The sequence below is a fragment of the Nerophis ophidion genome, linkage group LG07 (genome assembly GCF_033978795.1).
Source record: "Nerophis ophidion isolate RoL-2023_Sa linkage group LG07, RoL_Noph_v1.0, whole genome shotgun sequence".
NCBI classification, from domain to species: domain Eukaryota; kingdom Metazoa; phylum Chordata; class Actinopteri; order Syngnathiformes; family Syngnathidae; genus Nerophis; species Nerophis ophidion.
In genome coordinates this window covers 20071021-20097020 of record NC_084617.1, presented here as the reverse complement: position 1 = coordinate 20097020, position 26000 = coordinate 20071021, and the positions used below count along the sequence as shown (strand labels likewise).

Genomic DNA, 26000 nt, shown 5'->3' with positions numbered 1-26000 from the left:
AATGATGTAGCGGCCCAGATCCGGCCTTGAGTTAGACACCTGTGCATTAAGGAGTGGGACTATCCAAGACTAGCTGCAGTGTGCTCAAACAACCAACAGGTAGCATCATAACAATGTATCATCTATTTGTCTTTCGGACTTTTCCGGTCGGTGGTGCATTCTTCACTCAGGCTTTAAGTGAGTGATGAGATAAAAACTAACCCAGACCCACAGGCATGTTCCCTCCGAGTCATGGCGTGAACACACAGGAAGTCCGACTGGGACGTTTCAGCTACTGTTGCGGCACCCTGAGAGGCGGGACGGGACAAACTCTTCGAGGTCGCGCCCACTTTGACTTACGATGCATAGATTGACCTGTGCTATCCCCGCCCAGCCACAATACTTACATAAATAAAAGTCTTTAAGGGTCACTAAAAGGTCCGACATGGCACCCGCAGCCTGCTATCAAAAAGACCACTGGGGTACATTTGGTTGTATGTATATAGGGTCTACATACGGGATTATATATTTACACTATGTGTATGGACTGGACAGTCCACTCTGAGCCCTTTAAGAGCAGAGAATGAGTGATGGCGAACAACAAGTTAACTGCTACTTTCATGCATCTGGGATGTCAACAAATCAAAGTGTCAGCGTTTACATGCTAATTTGGCAAGAACACGTCATGATGGCTGTTTGAACAGAGAATATACTTTTTTTGACATCTTTAGTTGACAATTTAAAGAAGGACAAAACCTGAAAAGGTGAGCAGTCCTCTAAATACTACCTAGTGGATCTATGGTCATGCAGTATGCCAGGTAGCATTCCTTCATTTGGTTTTCCTTTTAAAACAACACAACAAATAGATAACGACCTGCTTTTTTAAACCAAAAATAAAGTTCCTTTTCTAAGGATACATATTATTTAAAAAAATATTTATGAAAAAGATGGATAACAAGCGTATTAACATACTTTTTCCAAATCAAAGTGATGCGCCAAGTTTACCCGAAAGTAGTCTTACGTGGACTTGCATGTAAACAAACGTTTACATAACAACTAATTCCGTATCAATTCCTGGTACTTGGGAATGGATACTGGTATTCAACGATATCAGCTTTTTGTTTTTGATGATAAAATCTATGTTTATTGCAACATCTAAAAATGGAACTGCTGTCCAGTTGTTATATCGTGTTTTATTAACACATTTCTGAGTCTCATTTGCAAGTATTATATGAAGTTGCATAACAGTAGCAAGTCCAACATGTAAGATGGCAGATTCATGGTATTTTGTTTATGTTGTGCCCTAAAAAGTGTTAATACTTTGAGTGTTGTACTTGTTACACAGGTAATTGTAATGTGCATCTTAGTTGTAGTTTTCATTAACAAATTTGGAAGTGTTTATATTGTAATGTAAAATCACTAATGCTCAGTAGTAGCATGTCATCAGCCAAGTCAATGTATATTAGCATCAAGCTAGCGCATTGATGGAAAAGTGGAGCCTTGCTTGGCATTGAAAATTGCAACATTAACCAGAGGTAGTTTAGCTGAGTCCGCTCTCAGTGCCGCTGGAGTGAAACCCAAGTGCAAAGGGTAAAAAAAAGAACAACAGCTGAGTCGGCACCCAAGCGTGAGGTCACGTGCAACCCAAGTACCAATACATGGCACCGTTGGATTTTAAATTAATCAGTGCTTGGTAGGACCGGCAGGATTAAGCCGGTGCCAAAAAAGTACCAGAATCGGCAATAGTGTATAGTGTGTGACTGTAGTCAGGATGTAGTCTTTGCCATTAAGTTGAATGTGCCATTCTTGTATTTTGTTGAGTCCTTTAAAGTGTTTGTACTGTAAGTATTGTACTTATTATACACCAACCGTTTGATTGTAATGTGGATCTCATTTGTAGTTTTCACTACCAAATTTGGAGATATTGAAATCACCATGTAAAACCACTAATGCTAATCAGTAGCAGGTATAAGGCATATCCAATGTAAATTAGCATTCAGCTAACACATTTTGAAATTTCAAGCCTTATTTGTAAGTGCTTTCCTTTAGGCATGCTTGCTTTGTTGGCATAGAAAATTACAAGTGATTGCTTCTTAAGTCTGCAACCGGATGTGACGTCATACGCAAACCAGGTACCGAAACATGGCTGCTTTGAATGTTACATGAATCAGCAGGATTCGATCAGTGCCAAAAAAAGTATCAGATTCGATAACCAATTATTCAGCTTTTTAAAAACGCATATTCTGTACCTTCAAAGTTTGGCGTGGTTAAAAAGATGGAAAAACCAAAACTTAAATCGTAGTACAGTCCTTTGTCTTCTTCTACCTTTGTTTACCTGCAAGTTCGAGCCCACGTAAAACCACGTATTAAAAAGCCAAAAATATGTTCAGCCGCTAATTTTTTGTCCTTATATTTGAATAATATATATAAAATAACTAAACGTTCTTAATTTTTTTGTTTTACAACTTTAAAAAAAATAATAATAATAAAAAACGGTCGTTAACCATTCCTTTGGTCTTGAAAAAGCTAAAGAAGGAATGATACACACAAAGGTGGGCAAACCCACTGGAGATTTCTGAAAGTTCAGTAAAGGTAGCAAAAACATAAAGTTGTTATTGAATGGATTGCAACTGAAGTGTTCAGGTTGTCTTGGAAAATGTTCTGCTTCTCCTCCAAGCAGGTTTCATCAATTCATGCTCACAGGCTTAGTTGAATAGGACAGATCAAGTCTAAGCCCTTAGTGCCGGATCTAAAAGGAATTTACCTCCACAAGAGGAGGGTGGGGGGGCTTTCCGACCGAAACCAGTCTTGTCCTTGTCGCTACTTTTTTCCTACGTTTTGAACCCTGCTGCCTAAAAAAACGGTGCGGCTAATTTGTGGATTTTTCTTCGCTGACTGGAATAATGCGAATAGTTAAAAAAAAAAGGAAACAAGCATAGACACTGAATAGTTATGTTTTTTGCTATGGCACCATTTTTCCCCTGCTGGCCTCCGTATGGACTGAACTCTCACATTATTAACCATATGCACTCAGCATCCTTTTCACCGGTCACCCCACATCTGCAGTCCCTTCCAAGGGTTCTCGTTATTTCCATTGAGTTAAGTTTTTTCTTGCCCTGATGTCGCTGTGGTTTGTGCAGCCCTCTGAGGGCTATATAAGTATTAGCATTGCCCATCTGTTTAGACAGAGCTTTCAACCAGAAGTACAAGAGCCGTTCCGTCTTCTAGCCGTCTGTAGTGTTCCTACTCTTCATTCATCATTGTGCAACGTTTTTTAGTTTTACAATATAACTAAAACAAATCTTACTTACCAAACCGTCCCATCTGTAATGTCTTTTAGACTGTTTTCATGCATATTCGTAGATGCTATCGTAACGTAATAAAGCCAGTGTCGTTAGAATGAGCTAATATGCTATATAACTAAAACAAATCTTACTTACCAAACCGTCCTATGTGTGATGTCTTTTAGACTGTTTTCATGCATGTTTGTAGATACTATCGTAACGTAATAAAGCCAGCCTTGTTAGAATGAGCTAATATTCTAACACATTTACGAGTGTATTTGTTAGTGTTGTTAACTTACAATGGCAATCTTCTTGTATTGTTTCACTTTCGTAAATTCACCAAAACTGTGGACTAATTGAATCTGTTCAGCTGATTGGAAAGCTAGCTTCCGCAGCTAGTGGGTCCATGACGATGACTTCTGTTTTGTTTGATCAACCGTTTTACTGCCGTGTTACAGACACCGTTTTAAAACAATTAAGTATGTAAATAAACATATATTTCTTCGGCATATAGTCTGGAAAAAATATATATATTCTAAAATTCAGTGGGTGCGGCTTTTTATACTGGTGCGCTCAATAGTCCGGAAATTATGGTAAATACTTTTGGATCCGGCACCGAGCGCTAGGACTAGATCTGTACTGTCCAAGTGTGTAAGCATGAGGTGATGAGAAGTGGAACGCCTTCCAAGACAAACTGAACAATCCAGTTGCAATCCACTCAACGACCCGAGAACATGAATAAAATATGATGCATACAAATCCATTGGAACTGCATGGTGGTAGATCACCACAATGCATCACCGCAGCGTACAGTGGAACCTCTAAAGCGGAACACCCGTAACCTGAGTTCCACCAAGTAGCAGTTTTAAGCCACAACAAATCCCAGTGGGGCAGACAAAAGAAAACGTGATATCACAACGATGTGGTAAAAAGACTGATCGTTCTGATTTTTCACACTATCTCCTCATTGCTGGTTCAGACGACGCACGCCCAACTTTGCATATGCCTTTTGGAATCAAGATTCGCAATAAAGAGACTGTTCTAAAGCGTCGATTAGCGGTTCTCTCAGGACAAAGGTAAATAGTTTAGACCTATGGCAGGATCCAGACAGCGTTGCAGACTATAATCCAGGCTTAAGTGGAGTCACATTCACAGCAGTGAGTATCTTTGAGAACTGCTTCACTTCTTTTTACACTTGTATGGTAGCATTAAATGCTAATATATCCTATTTTTCTCATTCTAAGGGTTTTTAAAAAGATACGGGATCCAAGTGAGGCCCTATAGTAAGTTAATTGCACTACATTAAGGTCAGGCGATAAAACAATATCAATATATTCCGTGATAGACGTAATCGATATAAATAAAAAAGGGGTTTGATAAAACGTTGTATACATTTTTTTTTCTTTGGCGAAAAAAAGCGGAAGTTGCAAAGCAAGGTTGGTTGCACAGACAAAGGCACTCGCTCTCTGGTAACCAAGCAACGGAGGAATTGATCCCTGATCAGAGGGAGTGACACGCTAACAGTCAATCAGGTAACAGTGTCAACTATCACGTTTGGTTGCGCCATCTTGTTGTCTCGCTCTTAATTCTTTGCATGGAGTGAGAAGTGAAAGTAATAATGAAGAAATTGTGGATTTCACACGTACTATTTTGTTGCACTTTCTTTTATATTGCTTATTTTTGTACTTTAATTTTGCGACGTTATTGTTAAGTGTTCAACGTCATTTTACAATTTTGTGTAAATTTTGTGTTTTTCCTTTTCTTTCTGCCTTTACAGCTGAGGGGATTATAACCAGAGAAGAGTTACATTTAAAAAAAAGATGTTAAATTTTATCTATTTTTAGCTAAAACATAAAAGAGCTAAAACATAAATATCGACGGATATAAAACACTTATCGTGATACAGTTTTCAGTCATATCGCGCAGCCCCCGAAGGTATACAGGCCAGGGTGAATTTGCCTTCTTCTCCTCTTGGCTAAAGCGTTCATATTCCCCAGCCTCCTCTTTGATTGGTCAGGGGAGGTCAGAAGCGCAGTGATTGAGCTTCGAGGTTCCACTGTAATTTCTCCGCCTAGTGGGGAAGTTAGCGAATTGCATCGACCAGCCATTTGGACCCTTTGTGAAAATCTGGCGTACTGTGATGGACAGAAAATATGAAAATGTTTGAAATCATGTGCATCTGCGGACTTCGGACTACAAATCAAAGCGTGGCCGTGTTCTATGCAGTGAGGCGGCTTTAGGGGGAGTGTGCTGATGCATGATTTGGACACGCTGCATAGGTCACAACACTGAACCCCCCCATCTACTAACACTAAATTCCGCATTAAAAGTTTACAGTGTCTTCTACGTGTGAGAACATCCACAGAGAGAGGCGTGATTTGCATGCTAGCTCACCCCTCTCTTCTGCGGGGTCAGTCCGAGGGACAGTTGTAGCTGTTGATCCACAGCAGGTCGTCCAGCACCCCCCAGTGCAGGTAGAGGATGGAGCCCACCACCAGCACGTGCATGATCTGGTGGCTGTTGCACCAGTAGTCAAAGAGGCCCGGGCGGAAGCGCTCGGGGATCCGGGCGATGTTGATGATGCCGCCCAGCATGGCCAGCGCGTCCATTGTGAGGAAGTGGCGCAGCGAGTTGGGGCTGCCGCCGCCCACGCCTGCCCAGCGCATCAGGAAGAAGGAGAAGCGGAAGAGCGCCTGCCAGGCGAAGGAGCGAAGGCGCCGCACGCTGCTGCGGGCCGTGACAGCGCAGTAGATGGCGTGGCTGGAGAGCAGGATGTAGACCGCCAGCGCCACCATGCGGATCAGCGGGTAGCACAGCAGCGTGCTGTAGAGGATCGGCAGCGCCCCTGAGAGCACAACCCAAACACAACAATCAATCAATCAATCAATGTTTATTTATATAGCCCTAAATCACAAGTGTCTCAAAGGGCTGCACAAACCACAACGACATCCTCGGTACAGAGCCCACATAAGGGAAAGGAAAAACTCACACCCAGTAATTTAGGGCCGCCACCAACATTTACTTTTTCAAATATTTAGCAATACAGGAAAAACACTACACCATTCAGGTGATATACTGTATGTGCTGGCAATTATGTCCCACAATACACAACATTATTTTTTTCGAATTTTGAGTTTGAGGTTTGAGCAACAGTCATCCGAACAGTTTTAGTCCAAAAAACATGAAAGTAGAATTTTGCTATTATTATAGATATTTGCTGTTTGGTGTCAATTTTGTTCTGTTAAAAAATGTTTTCTTAAAAGTTTAAATCTGTAGAGTGTTGGTCAGTATGAGCATGAAAGTAGAAATATATTTGCTGTTTGATGTCAATTTTGTTCTGTTAAAAATGTAATTTGTGAAAAATCTAAAACGATTGCAATACCAAATTAAATTAGCCTGCAAATGGTATTATCCATTGTTAGTTAGCATTAATCTAATGGCATAAAAGACAACATTTATTCTGTATCTTTTTCAGTTTATGCCAATCGTAATTTGTAATTTAACATGATTCTTACGTGTATGTGCACTTCATGTGTACATTATATTCATGTACTTTTCGTTGTAACTTTTTTGGTGGAGACTATCAAAAAAAACTCAAGTCGGAAGGTTTTTTTTCATCTTTAAGTACTGTTTACGTGTGCGCCAAATTAAATTTCAATATTCAGGGAGGGCAGAATAATAACTATACTGATAGTTTTTCCTTATTTTTTAGGCAAATTTTTTAGGGGTCGGAATACCCACAAACCTGTATCGGTTCGATTAGGGCTGAGCAATAAAACAATATCAATACATATTGTGATAAACACGTTGTCGATATCAATAAAAAATGTGTTTGATTAAAACATTTGATAATTTGTTTTAATCTTAGTTGGAAAAACTTGCAAAGTTGCCAAGCCAGGTTGGTTGCATGAACAAAGTCACTAGCTCTCTGGTAACCGAGCAACACTGGAAGTGATCACTGATCAGTGAGAGTGACACGCTAACAGCCAATCGGGTAAAAGCATGAACTATAATCTTTGGTTTCACTATTTTGTTGTCTCACGATTGATTACTTTCATGGAGTGAGAAGAGAAAGTAAAAATAAGTGCTGAAGAGAGCAGAGAAATTGTGGCTAAAACAGCTCAAAAAATTTTAAATTATTTCCAAACGGGTTGTAGTCAGACTAACGTGGTCTATAAATGATGCTAGGCGTTCGTGCTCACTAAGTCTGTAAATTAATTTGCTTGTTAATGATTTTTTTATGTTTTTATTGTGTAGTTATATTCATATGGTAATTAATATTCTGAGACTGCAAAATTGTTTGCTTGTTGATGATTTGTATTTGTTTCTGTATTGTGTAGTTATAATTATATGCTTTTACTTGTAATTGTAATGAGTTTGTGGACCACAGGAAGACTAGTGGGTTGTTGTGGCAACCAGTTAATGGGGACCCTTAATTAAAATTAAAAAATCAGATCAAGGACCCGTAATACCACACCACCTTAAACGCGGTCACCCTTTAGAGCACAGCTCTAACTTCAAGGCAACGTCAACCTGCAGAAAATACTTCTTCTCCGGTTTCTCTATGTTTACATTGTCCCACTTTGCACAATTTTGTTAAACTTTATTAAGCATTTCTTACATGTTCTTTTTTTTGCACCTTCATTTTAGGAGAATATCAAGTGCTCAATGGGATTTTACAATTTTGTTTACATTGTGTGTTTTCCATGCTTGTGTTGACATTTCCTTTCTGCCTTGATAGCTGAGGGGATTATAATCAGAGGAAGGCTACATTTGAAATAAAAGGTCATTATAGGTCATAAAAAAATATCAGTAATTGTAACCGATACAAAACATTTATGTCGTGACACAGTTTTCAGCCATATCGCCCAGCCCTAGGTATAACTGTGTACCTAAGGAAGTGAGTGTTCTAGTGGCATGTGGGCGGAACAATAAGTACTCACCCAGCGTGTTGATCATGCATATCCCGCACACGTCCAGTTTGAGGAGGGTGTGGTAGACCGGCTCGCCTCCCTCGTGGTTCATGAAGAGGTGGTAGAGCACCGAGCCCAGTTGGGGCGACAGGCAAGCCAGGAAGTGCACCACACCCAGCCACGTCACACTGATCTGGGACCAGGGGATGTTGAGTGGCAGCAGCACCAGGAAGCAAAGCAAAGGGATGCCTTGAGGGTGAGGAGAGGTTCCGTTAACAGGATCATGAAACAAGTTGTCTCAATAATTAAAAGTAAACTTCCCGTGTGGGAGACTTCTTCCCTGACTTGCATTCAAGCTCGGGGAAAGTACACAAGCAGTGGTCGGCGTTTGATTGATTGATACTTTTATTAGTAGATTGCACAGTACAGTACATATTCCGTACAATTGACCACTAAATGGTAACACCCGAATAAGTTTTTCAACTTGTTTAAGTCGGGGTCCACGTTAATCAATTCATGGCGTGATGGACTGTGCGTGCGTTCCATTGTTTATAGATGTCCACATGACACAGAGAGACAAGATAGGTTGTTAAAACTGTAGCGCCCCAAGTGGTGAGGTCTGTAAACTGTGTGTAAGACACAGACATGAAGTCTTATATCATAGGTGTAGAACTCAAGACCTTTTGGCATTAAAAAGCATGTACTGCATCAGGGTTTCCCACACATTCATTTGTTGCGACCCGCCACGAAAGAATTATGGCCGCCACAAATAGAAATAACAAAATAAAAAAATAATGTAAAAAAAAATTATTATTATTATTTATTTTGTATTTTTTCGGCTTTTGACTCGCTCGACCGCTCATAAAAGCAATGGGACTCTGTCTGTGAATGGAGCTTGTAGTTACATATTATGTCTGCCTCACAATACGAAGGTCCTGCAGTCCTGGGTTCAATCTTTCTGTGTGGAGTTTGCATGTTCTCCCGTGATTGCGTGGGTTCCCTTCGGGTACTCCGGCTTCCTCCCACCTCCAAAGACATGCATCCTGGGGATAGGTTGATTGGCAATATGACATGGTCCCTAGTGTGTGAATGTGAGTGTGAATGTTGTCTGTCTATCTGTGTTGGCCCTGCAATGAGGTGGCGACTTGTCCAGGGTGTACACCGCCTTCCGCACGATTGTAGCTGAGATAGGCGCCAGCGCCCCCCGCGACCCCAAAACGGAATAAGCAGTAGAGAATGGATGGAATGATGTAAATATTATATAAATATGTACATAAAGTGTTGTAATTATATTCCAACTCCGCGTTCTTCTTGGTCATCGCCGCCGCTATACCCAACCACCCCCCACCCCCCACCCTATCCCCACCACCACAAATAGATGCCTGACCTGTGGGAAACACTGCTGCATGCAATTCATGTTTTTCTTAATTCAATATCGTCAAAATCTAAATATTATATTATCTTGTATTCCAAAAACAGTTTGTGTTAAAATAAACACAAATACTGGACTTAAATATATTTTAAAACAAATTCTTAATCAAATTCGACAGTAAAATTGACAGTAGACTTTACGGTTAAATTTCGCCGAATGAGTTTTTACCGTAAAATCTACTTTGGTACTGTTTTTTTACATATACAGTAAGACACTAAAACATTAAAAAAAACTGACAAAAGTACATTAAAACAACAACATTTTATGGTAAAAAAGAAAAACTAGCAGGTTCGTTGCTTGAATTTTACAGCTAAAAACAGTGGTATTGTTTTTCTATTCCATTCCATTTATCCATTTTGTTATATTTTGTATAAAAAAACACTTGTTTTACTGTAGCATTCTGGTGACTGAGCTGCCAGTTTTTAAAGTAAAATTTAAATATATATTTTTTATTGTTACTGTATTATATATATATATATATATATATATATATATATATATATATATATATATATATATATATATATATATATATATATATATATATATACATCTGAGGTCCTCTCCAAGGTTTCTCATAGTCAGCATTGTCACTGGCGTCCCACTGGATGTGAATTCTCCCTGCCCACTGGGTGTGAGTTTTCCTTGCCCTTTTGTGGGTTCTTCCGAGGATGTTGTAGTCATAATGATTTGTGCAGTCCTTTGAGACATTTGTGATTTGGGGCTGTATAAATAAACATTGATTGATTGATTGATATATATATATATATATATATACATATGTATATTCATATATTACACATTGTTAAAAGCGGCCCTCTGAGGGCACCCATAACTGTGATGTGACCCTCAATGAAAACGAGTTTGACACCCCTGCCTTATACGATACCCAATGGCCGGACAAGTCTCTTACAAGTGTCCAAATATGGACATGAGATGCAGAGTGGGCAAAATCCAGGAAATGCTCTGAATAAGAGGAAGCCTACGCAGTAAACAGAAAGACAACGATGGAGGACGTCTGTTTTCTAGACTTTCTCAAAGCGACCGCCAATCAACACACGGGACTGCGTCTTGCTCTGCCCGTCGCTACCCTATTTAGGATTAATCGGATATGAAAAAGCGTCAATTTATATTCCTAAAAAGATACAGTACAGGCCAAAAGTTTGGACACACCTTCTCCTCATTCAATGCGTTTTCTTTATTTTCATGACTATTTACATTGTAGATTGTCACTGAAGGCAACAAAACTAAGAATGAACACATGATTTATATTCTAGTTGATTTCAAAATAGCATCCCTTTGCACTGCTTTGTACACTCTTGGCAGTCTCTCGATGAGCTTCATGCACACCAGTGAAGTGAAAACCATTTCAGGCCCTCTTGAAGCTCCTCGAGAGAATGCTAAGAGTGTGCGATACAGTAATCAGAGCAACGAATGGCTATTCTGAAGAAACTAGAATATAATACATGCCTTCAGTGACAATCTACAATGTAAATAGTCATGAAAATAAAGAAAACGCATTGAATGAGAAGGCGTGTCCAAACTTCTGGTCTGTACAGTATATATTTTTTTATTTCTATAAATGCGCACATATTTAAACTTGCCATTTGAGCGTTGACGATGTGCATTTATTGGGGAAAAAAAGAATGAAGGTTATGGCGAGCAGAAATATGATATGTTTATTTCAACTATTTTCCCTAATATATGCTTTGAGGCATTAAAGTGTGATTCATTCGATTACTCATATATTCAAATTAAAGGATAGATTACTTGATTACTAAAATAATTAATATCTCCAGCTCTAACTTGGTACTTAAACAGCAGGCTGTAAAAAAGTGGTGTTTTTGAGAATGGAAACACAAAAAGTGTGATTCCATGAAATGTGTAATGCTATGCTAAGGCGGCTAGCGTGGGAGACATTGTTCCCTCACCAAGCTCGCCCGTTGCAATGTCAAGGTGGTTTGTCCCAGTCAGGTGATACTGTGGGAGCAACGCTTTTAACACGTCTATTTTAAGGCGGGACGGTCCCACACTTCCACCTAATTTGTCCGCAGTAGCAACGTCTGACGCTCTGAAGGGAGGGAGGGACACGGCCTGGAGGACGTCCTGGTGTGGGCAGACCAACATTAAAGATTTAAACACAACTAAAAGCTAATTAACGCCACATCACTGCCTTATATAGGGACGGCGTGGCGCAGTGGAAGAGTGGTCGTGCGCAACCCGAGGGTCCCTGGTTCAAATCCCACCTAGTTCCAACCTCGTCACGTCCGTTGTGTCCTGAGCAAGACACTTCACCCTTGCTCCTGATGGGTGCTGGTTGGCGCCATGCATGGCAGCTCCCTCCATCAGTGTGTGTGAATGTGTGTGTGAATGGGTGAATGTGGAAGTAATGTCAAAGCGCTTTGAGTACCTTGAAGGTAGAAAAGCGCTATACAAGTACAACCCATTTATCATTTATTTATATGGGCGTGAGGCACACTCAGCTGTTTCCTGTATTCATAAAGTGAATCATGCTCATGTACCTTAATGTATTTCTAATTCTAATGTAATTTAAGTTACCTGAAATAAATGTATAGTAGCACCTTTGTGTTGAAATATTACCTCTTTTACCAACAGAATGATGGTTACCGGTAATTTGCCTTGAAATCGTTAAGTCAAGCTGACAACCAGCTATGCACATTATTTATACCCTTACACCGGCCATATTTAGTGATGTGGCGGGTCATGTAAAATGAGGTGGCGGGTCACAAAGAATGTGGCAGGTCACTTTAAACAATGTGTCGGGCCACATTGTGTGGCGTGCCACATGAAATTATGTGACAGATCACATTCATATGATGGGGCTGGCCACGCAAAATGATGTGGTGGGTCACTTGAAACCATGTGGTGGGCCACAGGAATTGATGTGGCGGGCTATACAAAATTGTGGCAGACCACATAAAATGACGTGGCGGGCCGCATAAAGTGATGTGACAGACCACATGTAATAATGGGATGGGCCACATAAAGCGATGGGGCAGGCAACACAAAATGATGTGGTGGGTCATTTAAAATCCTGTGGTGGGCCACATAAATTGATGTGGCGGGCTACATAAAATTATGTGACCGACCAGATGTAATAATAGGGCGAGCCACATAAAGTGATGGGGCCACACAAAATTATGTGGTGGGCCACACAAATTGATGTGGCGGGCTACATAAAATGATGGCATACCACATAAAATGATGTGACAGACCACAAAAAGTGATGGGGCAGGCCACGCAAAATGATGTGGTGGGTCATTTGAACCCAAGTGGTGGGCCACATAAATTGATGTGACGGGCTACATAAAACGATGTGACAGACCACATGTAATAATAGGGCGGCCCACATAAGGTGATGGGGCAGGCCACACAAACTGTTGTGGTGGGTCATTTGAAACCATGTGGTGGGCCACATAAATTGATGTGGCGGGCTACACAAAATGAGGGCATACCACATAAAATGATGTGGCGGGCCAGATAAAATGATGTGACGGACCACATGTAATAATAGGGCGAGCCACATAAAGTGATGGGGCCACACAAAATGATGTGGTGGGCCACATAAATTGACGTGGCGGGCTACATAAAATGATGGCATACCACATAAAATGATGTGACAGACCACAAAAAGTGATGGGGCAGGCCACACAAAATGACGTGGTGGGTCATTTGAACCCATGTGGTGGGCCACATAAATTGATGTGACGGGCTACATAAAACGATGTGACAGACCACATGTAATAATAGGGCGGGCCACATAAAGTGATGGGGCCACACAAAATGATGTGGTGGGCCACAAAATTGATGTGGCGGGCTACATAAAATGATGGCATACCACATAAAATGATGTGACAGACCACAAAAAGTGATGGGGCAGGCCACACAAAATGACGTGGTGGGTCATTTGAACCCATGTGGTGGGCCACATAAATTGATGTGACGGGCTACATAAAACGATGTGACAGACCACATGTAATAATAGGGCGGGCCACATAAAGTGATGGGGCAGGCCACAAAAACTGTTATGGTGGGTCATTTGAAACCATGTGGTGGGCCACATAAATTGACGTGGCGGGCTACACAAAATGAGGGCATACCACATAAAATGATGTGGCGGGCCAGATAAAATTATGTGACAGACCACATGTAATAATAGGGCGAGCCAAATAAAGCGAAGGGGCCACAAAATTGATGTGGCGGGCTACATAAAATGATGGCATACCACATAAAATGATGTGACAGACCACATAAAGTGATGGGGCAGGCCACACAAAATGATGTGGTGGGTCATTTGAACCCATGTGGTGGGCCACATAAATTGGTGTGGCGGGCTACATAAAACGATGTGACAGACCACATGTAATAATAGGGCGGGCCACATAAAGTGATGGGGCAGGCCACACAAACTGCTGTGGTGGGTCATTTGAAACCATGTGGTGGGCCACATAAATTGATGTGGCGGGCTACACAAAATGATGGCATACCACATAAAATGATGTGGCGGGCCACGTAAAATGATGTGACAGACCACATGTAAAAATAGAGCGGGCCACATAAAGTGATGGGGCAGGCCACGCAAAATTATGTGGTGGGTCATTTTAAACCATATGGTGGGCCACATAAATTGATATGGCGGGCTACATAAATTGATATGGCGGGCTACACAAAATGATGGCATACCATATAAAATTATGTGGCGGGCCACTTAAAGTGATGTGGCGGGCCACATAAAATGATGTGACAGACCGCATGTAATAATGGGGCGTGCCACACAAAATTATGTGGTGGGTCACTTGAAACGATGTGGTGGGCCACAGATGAGGAGGGCCATGTAAAATAATGGCATGCCACATGATTTGGCAGACAACGTATAATGATGTGACGGGCTATGTAAATTGATGTTGCGAGCCAAGAAAAATGATAGCGCACCACATAAAATGATGTGAGCGGCCCACAAGTAATGATGTCATTCCACATAAAATGATGTGGCAGGTCACATATGTTAAATTGATGGGGCAAGCCACATATAGTTATGTGACGGTAGGGCTAGGCAATATATCAATATACGCGATATATCGCGGGGTTGTCTCCGTGCGATATAGAAAATGACTATATCGTGATATTCGAGTATACGTTCTCACGCAGTTGTTTTTAGCTGCGGGCATTAAACTGCATGCGTCTCTCCCTCTTTCTTGTCTCTCCTTCTCACAGAGACTTAAAACAAGCGCACCTTCTTACATACGTCACGCGTGCAATGTCACACGCCCGCCCCGAGCAGAGAGATAGCAGCATGGGTAACGTTAGCTGTGAGGCTAGCGAAGCCATGCGAGTGTTAATACGAGAGAAAGAAGGTGCGATTCTGGTAACAAATTAAGGAATAATTAATTCCCAAGAAAAACAGCAGGGGGTCCATCGTCTGGCGGTGGTTCGGCTTCAAGCGGGAAAATGTCGAATAGACAACTTTAATTTGTCAAGTGTGGGGGCACAAGTGCTGCTGCCAGAAGTAGCATTACTGCTAATATGTAGCACCATTTGAAAAGTCACCCGCTAATAACTGTTTCATAAATACAGTTTTGGTCAATTTACTTAGTTGTGATTTAATTCTCTGCATGAAAATGAGCATATATTAATGCAGTATGAAGAAGAATGTTTTAATGTAGACAAATAGAATTATCATACTGCTGTGATTATATGTATCAAGTGTTAATTCAAGGCTAAGGAAAAATATCGGGATATACATCGTGTATCCCGATATGGCCGAAAAACATCAAGATATTTAAAAAAGGCCATATCGCCCAGCCCAATGTGACGGGCTATGTAAAATGATGTGGTGGGTCACAGATGAGGCGGGCCATGTAAAATAATGGCATGCCACAGGATTTGGTGGGCTACGTAAATTGATATTGCGGGCCACAAAAAATTACAGCGCACCACATAAAATTATGTGGGCAGGCCACGTATAATGATGGCATACCACAGAAAATGATGTGGTGGGCCACAAAAATGAAGTGACAGGTGACTTGAAACGACGTGGTGGGTCACGGATGAGTCGAGCCACATAAAATAATGGCATGCCACATGATTTGGCGGGCCACAAAAAATGAAGTGGCAGGCTATGTAAATTGATGTTGCAGGCCACAAAAAAATGCAGCGCTCCACATCAAATTATGTAGGCAGGCCACATGTAATGATTGCATACCACATAAAATGATGTGGCGGGCCACATAAAATGATGTAGTGAGTCACATATAGTTATGTGACGGGCAACGTGAAATGATGTGGTGGGTCTCTTGAAACTATTTGTTGGGTCACTTGAAACGATGTGGTGGGTCACAGATGAGGTGGCCATGTAAAATAATGGCAAGCCACATAATTTGGCGGGCTACGTAAATTGATGTGACGAGCCACAAAAAATTATAGCGCACCACTAGGGCTGGGCGATATATCGATATAAACGATATATCGCGGGTTTGCCTCTGTGCGATATAGAAAATGACTATATAGTAATGTTCGAGTATACGTGCTCACGCAGTTGCTTTTAGCTGCAGGCATTACACTACAGGCGTTTCTCAGTCCTTCTCGTCTCTCCTTCTCACAGAGACGGAAAACAAGCTCACCTTCTTACATACGTCACATACTGTCACGCGTGTAGCGACATATGCCCTCACCTAACAGAGAGGTAGCAGCATAGCTAACGTTAGCTGAGGCAGGTCGTGCAAGCGGAGCGGTGCGAGAGACATTACGAAAGAAGGTGCGAAACTGATCACAAATGGAGGAAGAACAATTAATGCCCCAAAAAAACAGCAGGGGTTCCATCATCTGGTGGTGGTTTGGCTTCAAGCGGGAAAACATTCAGCAGACAACAGCAATATGCAAAGTATGCAGCAGAGTTGCTACAAAAGGTAGCAGCACTACTAATTTGTTCTTTCATTTAAAAAGTCACCCGCGAGAGAATGAAGAGTATTTAATAAATACCGTTTTGGTAAATTGACTTAGTTGTGATTTCCCTCTCTGCATGAAAGTTTAAAATGAGCATATATGAATGCAGTATGAAGAAGAATGTTTTAATGTAGACACATAGAATCATCATACTGCTGTAATTATATGCAGAAGTTGTTCATTCAAGGCTTATGCAAAATATCGAGATATGTATCATATATCGCGATATGGCATAAAAATGTTAAGATATTATTAAAAGCTAATTTCGCCCAGCCCTATGCACCACATACAATTATGCGGGCAGGCCACAAGTAATGATTGCATACCACGTAAAATGATGTGGCGGGCCACTTGAAATGATGTAGTGAGTCACATATATGAGACGGGCTACGTAAAATGAGATGGGCTACGTAAAATGATGTGGCGGGTCACTTGAAACGATGTGGTGGGTCAAAGGTCAGGCGGGCCATCTAAAATAATGGCATACCACATAATTTGGCGCGCTATGTAAATTGATGATGCGAGCCACAAAAAATGATAAGCGCACCACATAAAACGATGTGTGCGGGCCACAAGTAATGATGTCATACCATATAAAATGATGTGCGGTTCACCTATAATGAGGTGGTGGGCCAAATAAAGTGATGTGGTGGACTAAATAAATGATGGGGCAGGCAACACACAGTATATTGATTTGGCCGGCCACATGAAGGTTGTGGCGGGCCAGTTAATACAGACATTACATGAACACTGACCATGAAAAGTAAGAATGATAAACTTTATGAGGGCAGAACTTTGATTGGCGTGTGCGTCTAATGCAGTGGTTCTTAACCTGGGTTCGATCCAACCCCTAGGGGTTCGGTGATTCGGCCTCAGGGGTTCGGCAGAGGTCAAAACACACCCGACTCATCGGGTAAATAAAAACTTCTCCCTATCGGCGTATTACGGATACGGCAACAGCAGAAGTCACACTGATTTGCAGGTGTGTAATTTGTTGTGAGTTTATGCACTGTGTTGGTTTTGTTCTTTCAACAAGGTGATGTTCATGCACGGTTCATTTTGTGCACCAGTAAAAAAAACATGGTAACACTTAAGTATGGGGAACATATTCACCATCAATTCGTTGCTTATTAAAGGCCTACTAAAACCCACTACTACCCTGATAGTTTATATATCAATGATGAAATATTAACATTGCAACACATGCCAATACGGCCTTTTTAGTTAACTAAAATACAATTATAAATTTCCCGGGAGTTTCATCTTGAAAACGTTGCGTAATGATGACGTATACGCAAGACGTCACGGGTTTTAAGGAAATATGAGCGCTGCACACACACACACACAGCTAGAAGTCGTCTGCTTTAACGGCATAATTACACGGTATTTTGGAGATCTGTGTTGCTGAATCTTTTGCAATTTGTTCAATTAATATTGGAGAAGTCACAGTAGAAAGATGGAGTTGGGAAGCTTTAGCCTCTAGCCACACAAACACACGGTGATTCCTTGTTTAAAGGGGAACATTATCACCAGACCTATGTAAGCCTCAATATATACCTCGATGTTGCAGAAAAAAGACCATATATTTTTTTAACCGATTTCCGAACTCTAAATGGGTGAATTTTGGCGAATTAAACGCCTTTCTGTTTATCCCTCTCTGAGCGACGACGTCAGAACGTGACGTCACATCAGTACTCAATGCCATTTTTTCCTACACATCACACGCATCGAGTCAAATTAGTTCTGTTATTTTCCGTTTTTTTGACTGTTTTCCGATACCTTGGAGACATCATGCCTCGTCGGTGTGTTGTCGGAGGTTGTAAGAACACGATCAGGGACAGATTCAAGTTGATTTACGTAGAATGTGCATCGATTAGCACGGCATGCTCATCGATGCTAACATGCTATTTAGGCTAGCTGTGTGTACATATTGCAGCATTACGCGTCATTTGTAGCTATATTTACATCCAGCCTTTCCCTCCATCCACATTTAATGTCAAACAAACACTTAGCAATCAACGGATTTAAGTTGCTCCAGTGTCAAGAGATGCGAAAGTCCCTTGTTTGGTTTTTACCGGCGATGCTACAACAGAGATGGCACAGAGATGACAACAATGTCTGGATATCCTGCGACACTCAAAGCAGATGCATACCCAGTGATAAAGTCAACGAAATCACAAAGGTGAGTTTTGTTGATGTTGTTGACTTATGTGCTAATAAGACATATTTGGTCACGGCATGACTGCCAGCTAATCGATGCTAACATGCTATTTAGGCTACCTGTATGTACATTTGAAACTATATTTACATCCAGCGTTTCCTTCCACCCACATTCAATGCGAAACAAACACTTACCAATCGGTTGGTCTGCATATTTTACCGACAATGCTAACGCAGACATGCCTGGCCGAATAGCGTCAATAGTTATTCGCTCAATAGCTTCAGTTTCTTCTTCAATTTCGTTTTCGCTATCTGCCTCCATACTCCAACCATCTGTTTCAATACATGCGTAATCTGTTGAATCGCTTAAGCCGCTGAAATCTGAGTCTGAATCCGAGCTAATGTCGCTATATCTTGCTGTGCTATTCGCCATTGTTTTTATTGGAATCACTATGTGACGTCACAGGGAAATGGACAGTTGCTTAAGCAAATAGCGAAAATCAAGCACTTTAAATCTTTTTTTAGGGATATTCCGGGACGGGTAAAATTTTGAAAAAAACTTCGAAAAATAAAATAAGCCACTGGGAACTGATTTTTATTGGTTTTAACCCTTCTGAAATTGTGATAATGTTCCCCTTTAAAATTCCTTGAGGTGAAACTTTACAATGGATCAGAGCGCGGTCAAGCAAACATGAATCACGACGGAATGTCAACCAGCAGGTTTCGGTGAGAAAATTGTGGTAAAAAGTCGCTTCTTACCGGAGAAAAGCTGAGCTTGTGCCGTCCATAAAGCTGCCGTCGACTCCCCTGAGACATTGGCGTCAAGACACCCGTGGACGTACACCTCCGACTATCAGGTACTATTTAACTCACTAAAACACTAGCAACACAATAGAAAGATAAGGGATTTCCCAGAATTATCCTAGTAAATGTCTCTAAAAACATCGGAATCCGTCCCAATGCAATCGCTTTTTTTTTTTTTGTAGTCCGTCGCTATCAATATCCTCAAACACGAATCTTTCATCCTCGCTCAAATTAATGGGGAAATTGTCGTTTTCTCGGTCAGAATAGCACTTTTTGTTGGAGGCTCCCATTAAAAACAATGTGAATATGTGAGGAGCCCCCACACGGGTGACGTCATCGTCTGCGACTTCCGGTAGAGGCAGGGCATTTCTCTTATCACCGAAAGTTGCAAATTTTATCATGGATGTTCTCTACTATATCCTTTCAGCAAAAATATGGCAATATCACGAAATGATCAAGTATGACACATAGAAAGGACCTTCTATCCCTGTTTAAATAAGAAAATCTCATTTCAGTAGGCCTTTAACATGCAAATTAGTAACATATTGGCTCTTAACTAGTCATTATTAAGTACTTATTAATGCCTTATTAGGCATGGCCTTATTATAACCCAGGGGTAGGGAACCTATGGCTCTAGAGCCAGATGTGGCTCTTTTGATGACTGCACCTGGCTCTCAGATAAATCTTAGCTGACATTGCTTAACACGATAAGTAATGAATAATTCCGCTGGTAATCGCAGCGTCAAAAATAACATTCAAAATATAAAACATTCTTATGCATTTTCATCTATCCATCCGGTTTCTTCCGCACCTGTTCAGGAAGTCGCATTAATGGTGAGAACTGTTTTATTTATTGTTGGTTAGCCTCAGAATAACAATGTTATTAAAAAGAATAAGAGACTTATTATACTCTAAACATGTTGGTCTTTCTTAAAAATGCACGCATATAGTTGTATTCAGTGTTAAAAAATATATATATATGGCTCTCACAGAAATACTTTTAAAAATATTTGGCTTGTATGGCTCTCTCAGCGGGCTTCACGGTGGAAGAGGGGTTAGTGCGTCTGCCTCACAATACGAAGTTCCTGCAGTCCCGGGTTCAAATCCAGGCTCGGGATCTTTCTGTGTGGAGTTTGCATGTTCTCCCCGTGAATGTGTGGGATCCCTCCGGGTACTCCGGCTTCCTCCCACTTCAAAAGACATGCACCTGGGGATAGGTTGATTGGCAACACTAAAAAATTGGCCCTAGTGAGTGAATGTGAGTGTGAATGTTGTCTGTCTATCTGTGTTGGCCCTGCGATGAGGTGGCGAGTTGTCCAGGGTGTACCCTGCCTTCCGCCCGATTGTAGCTGAGATAGGCGCCAGCGCCCCCCGCGACCCCGAAAGGGAATAAGCGGTAGAAAATAGATGGATGGATGGGCTCTCTCAGCCAAAAAGGTTCCCGACCCCTGTTATAACCCGAACCCTTTTAAATTAAGTCTTTGTTACTTAGAATATGTTCTCCATAATAAAGTGTTCCCAAAATTTTTTTACTTTGTCTTGAATTTGAAAAAAAAAACGTTTTATTTTTCACTAAAGAAGGGTTCAGTGAATGTGCTTATGAAACTGGGGGGGTTCGGTACCTCCAACAAGGTTAAGAAACACTGGTCTAATGAGTCATGGAGGGAAGAACCAAACTCACCATGAGTGTAGATGTTCCCCAGCTCGTTGTGCAAGTAGAAGAGGCTCCTGATGCAGTCCTGCACCGAGGAAACAGGCCGGTACCCGGTCAGAACGTACTTGTTGAACTGAAGATAGGGAGGTGAGCTGGCCCAGTCCAGCAGCCGCGGTCCATTTAAAAACGCCATGGCGAAGACGAGCGCCAGGAGCACGCCGCCGAACAAATAGTGGACGGACTGCACGCCCACGTAGACGTTCAACAAGAGGATGGCCACTAGAACCTTGTGGGACAACATCGGGCTCGGTGTATCTGCTCCAATTAGCCGCCTAGCTGCTAGCAAGTGTGCGGTCTCTACCCGGGGAAGGTGGCCCCGCGCCGGCCCGCCGGTACTCGGCTGGGTGTCATCCCCGGGGCTGGAGCTCCACGCGGCCAGCCGCGTACATGACGATGTCGGCACGGTGGAGTCAGCGTGGGGACAATGTCGGCGCAGCAGCCAGAGGACACACCAGCCTCGTCTTCATGTCAGAGACACTTCCTCCTGGCTAGCATCCCGGACAGGCGGCGCGTCTTGGCCGCGGATGCTGCCTTTCCGTGTCCATGCAGCTCCGGGGGATGCTCCTGCTGCGGGTCCGGTCCCCGGCGGAGGGGCTGAGGGAAGGTCACAGCTTCAGCATCCCCGATGTGTTCGTCTTGTGGAGGCTCTTAGCTTGCCTTGTGCTCCTCCGAGGCTGGACGGACAACGCGAGGGATTCTCAGGCTGAGATTTGAGCGACCACTGCGGGCTCGCGGCGCCGGGCTACCGCCGTTTGAACACAGGGAGGAGCTTCAGCGCGGGCCGACCGGCACACGGTTCTCTCTGCGGAACGTAAACGTATTGTCTCCATTGTCGAGTCCTGGGTTATATCGACTCTTTTTCGTGGATGGATAGGAGCTGCGGTATCCTCAGGACGGCCTTGGATCCCCTGCAACGCCTCAACATGAATGACAAGCGACCACGGCTTCCAACGAAGTACTTCCGGGCTCCTTTTCAAATTAAAACACATCTCTCAAGCGTTGGCCAAGTTCAGTAAAACGCAGGGGTCGGGAACCTTTTTGGCCAAGAGAGCCAAGAATCCAAATATTTTAAAATGTATTTCCGTAAGAGCCGTATAATATTTTTTTCAACACTGAACACAACTAAACGCGTACATTTTTAAGTAAAACCAACATTTCTAGATTATAATAGGTCTCTTATTCTTTGCAATAACATTGTTATTCTGAAGCTAACTGTGGAGGGGGCGTGGTCTGCAGGCCTGCAGCGACGCGGGGTGTTGCCAGGACCAGCCTCGAAATCAGCGACAGGTGCGTAGACGGCCCACCTGGGCCTTTTTATGTAATCACCTGTCCCTCTGTTTATAAGCAGCAGCCAGGAGGAGAGACAGGGTGGGGGCTGGAGCCAGAGTGGGAGCGAGAACTAAAGAGGAAAAAGACAATTGCTAGAAAGCAACTGAGAGACTTATTGAAAAATTGAAAAATATTGTAACCCTGAAACAGGCTCTCATGTCGGTGCTTGGTGGTCTGAAGAACCCCCAGGAGGGCAAGCCCTAAACTAACCGATAATAAATAAATCACTTCTTACCCTTAATGCAACTTCTAAAACAAGTGCAGTAGAAAAAATAATGCATGGATTCAAATGCATGAGCATTTTTTATATTTTGAACATTATTTTTAACACTTTGATTACATGTGGAATTATTCATTACTTATTGTGTTAAGCAATGTCAGCTCAGATTTATCCGAGAGCCAGATGCAGTCATAGCCATAGGTTCCCTACCCCTTGTGTAACGGGTTTAACTAGCAATACATTACGGCAACAAAGTTCTAAAAAAAATCAATCGAATCAGAAATCTGTTATATTTGTATTCTTATTGTTGCTTTTTATTTTTAATCTTATTGTAATATTTTTGTTTTTACTATTTATACCCCTATTATGTACTTTTTAAATTCGATCTCAATTCTGTACACTGCTGCTGGCATTAAAATTTTCCTGAGGGAACTCTCCTGAAGGAATCAATAAAGTACTATCTATAGCAGTGGTTCTCAAATGGGGGTACGCGTACCCCTGGGGTTACTTGAAGGTATACCAAGGGGTACGTGAAATTTTTTAAAAATATTCTAAAAATAGCAACAATTCAAAAATCCTTTAAAGTTAAAGTTAAAGTACCAATGATTGTCACACACATACTAGATGTGGCGAAAATATTCTCTGCATTTGACCCATCACCCTTGACCACCCCCTGGGAGGTGAGGGGAGCAGTGGGCAGCAGCAGTGCCGCGCCCGGGAATCATTTTTGGTGATTTAACCCCCAATTCCAACCCTTAATGCTGAGTGTCAAGCAGGGAGGTAATGGGTCCCATTTTTATAGTCTTTGGTATGATATAAATATATTTATTGAATACTTCAACAAAATATGAATGTAAGTTCATAAACCGTGAAAAGAAATGCAACAATGCAATATTCAGTGTTGACAGCTAGATTTTTTGTGGACATGTTCAATAAATATTGATGTTAAAGATTTCTTTATTGTGAAGAACTGTGTAGAATTAGGTTCATGAATCCGGATGGATCTCTATTACAATCCCCAAAGAGGGCAATTTAAGTTGATGATTACTTCTATGTGTAGAACTCTTTATTTATAATTGAATCACTTGTTTATTTTTTAACAAGTTTCTAGTTATTTTTATATATCTTTTTCCAAATAGTTCAAGAAAGACCACTACAAATGAGGAATATTTTGCACTGTTATACAATTTAATAAATCAGAAACTGATGACATAGTGCTGTATTTTACTTCTTTATCTCGTTTTTTCAACCAAAAATGCTATGCTCCTATTAGGGGGTACTTGAATGAAAAAAATGTTCACAGGGGGTACATCACTGAAAAAAGGTTGAAAACCACTGATCCATAGTATCTCTCTGTCTATCTAAAACACCTCCGACTGAAAATATCCACTGTGAACAAACACTGTGCTGGTCAGTAAACAACAAGGCAAGTATCTAAAGCAGGGGTGTCAAACTCATTTTAGATTGGGGGCCGCATGGAGAAAAATCCACTCCCAAGTACAATCACGGCAAGATAACTTCAAAATAAGGACAACTTCAGATTGTTTTCTTCGTTTAAAAATAGAACAGGCACATTCTGAAAATGTACAAATCATAATGTTGTTTTTTTACACTTAAATGTTGCGGTTAATAATTTATTTGTCACTATTTATATTTTCTGAATAAATTATGTGATTATGTTTATCAGTCAATTCATTGGTGTTAATTTTCAATCAAGATAAAAAAAATATCAAAATGAAATTACAGGATGTTATTTACCAATTTTCCCTCCAATTTTTCATACGTGTGAGCAAACGCCAAAACTCCTTGAGCATTCAGTGGCGCACATGTAAAGCAACGGCAGACGTGCACACTGTTATGCGCTTATCTTTTTATTCCATTTTGTGTGCGGCCTAGATTTGCCGTGCGCAGAGGACATGTGAGCAGGTCCGTACCTTAGAGGGAATGGTGTTATCTACGTAGTCTGATCATTTTCCTCGACTAATGTACTCAACACTATGTGGTTTATTTTGTACACATGTAGCACCCTCTACAAAGATACAAATAATTGTTATTGTGACATCTAGTGGACACATTTAGAACAGCTGTTTATTTTATTCAAAAATTTCAGGTTAATTTTTATACTTATCAAACTCATCCCACAGGCCGGATAAAACATGTTCATGGGCCTGATCCGGCCCTCGGGCCGTACGTTTGACACCACTGATCTGAAGGGACCATATTATGCAAAACCAATTTGCCTTAACTTGTGTTAAGAAACCCTTAACCCAAACGTGTCACAATTGTTTGTGCGGCAAAACAGTTTCGGTCTAGTTATTATAGTTTTATTATTATTCATATTTATTATTCATAACCAGCACACCACCTTGTCAAAACCCTTCCCAAATGTGTCCCATTCGTTTGTGATGCAACGTTTTTGTCCAACCATTAGTTTATATGTCATTAACGTTTTATGTTTTGATGTTACTGCGTAAATAACGTGTGATTATTCATAACCAACCCCCTTACCTTCTCAAAAGCTTCCCAAACCAGTCTCAATTGTTTGTTCTGCATTTTTTTAACATAACTATGATTATTTTCATGTTATTTACGTTCATAATTCATAACCAGTACCGTGCACCTTCTCAAAATCTCCTTAAACCAATCCCAATCATTTGTAATTAAAAAAACAATTTGGTCAAGCTAATATAGTTTTTATGTTAACGTTCTATGGAGCTTTTTATGAATCATAAAACGGTAACATAAAAAATTATAATACATGGAAAATGTTTGCAGCACAAACAATTGTTACTAGTTTGGGAGGGATGTAGAAAAAAACCATGATATGAGGCAGTCAAAGATTTAAGGGAAGTCAAAGCAGCTTGAGAAAAACAAAACAAAACAAAAAAACACATTTTAAAAATCCACCAAGCAAACATTAGTCATGTCCAATTAATTAATTGACTTCTTCCAGTAAAAGAAGCACTAGAACATATTTTTAGATATAAAAAAATATATATAAACTGTACCATAATCTCTGTGGTAGCCTTCTGTTAGGTACTTTGAATAAACAGAACAAGTCAGATTCCAGTCATTTTAAATATATAAACTGCTCAAAAATAGTGCAGCTATCGAACCCGAGCAGGAAAATAGGATCGACCATGTCTACACTGACCTCTACTTTGAAGGCAATATTTCCTCGGTCCCCACTTCCTGTCTATGG

The 26000-nt window shown here is 41.2% G+C and overlaps 1 protein-coding gene across 1 annotated transcript in view; it reads right to left on the bottom strand.

The window, feature by feature from the left end:
• The window catches only part of paqr4a (progestin and adipoQ receptor family member IVa), a 39121-nt gene extending 16916 nt beyond the window's left edge, over positions 1 to 22205 (bottom strand). The window contains exons 1-3 of the mRNA XM_061905595.1: positions 21217 to 22205; positions 8207 to 8425; positions 5658 to 6108 (exon numbers count right to left, since the gene is read on the bottom strand). Coding sequence (XP_061761579.1) covers positions 5675 to 6108; positions 8207 to 8425; positions 21217 to 21490 — 927 coding nt within the window. The 5' untranslated portion in view covers positions 21491 to 22205 and the 3' untranslated portion in view covers positions 5658 to 5674. The remainder of the gene's footprint in view (positions 1 to 5657; positions 6109 to 8206; positions 8426 to 21216) is intronic.
• Positions 22206 to 26000: the final 3795 nt, after the last annotated feature.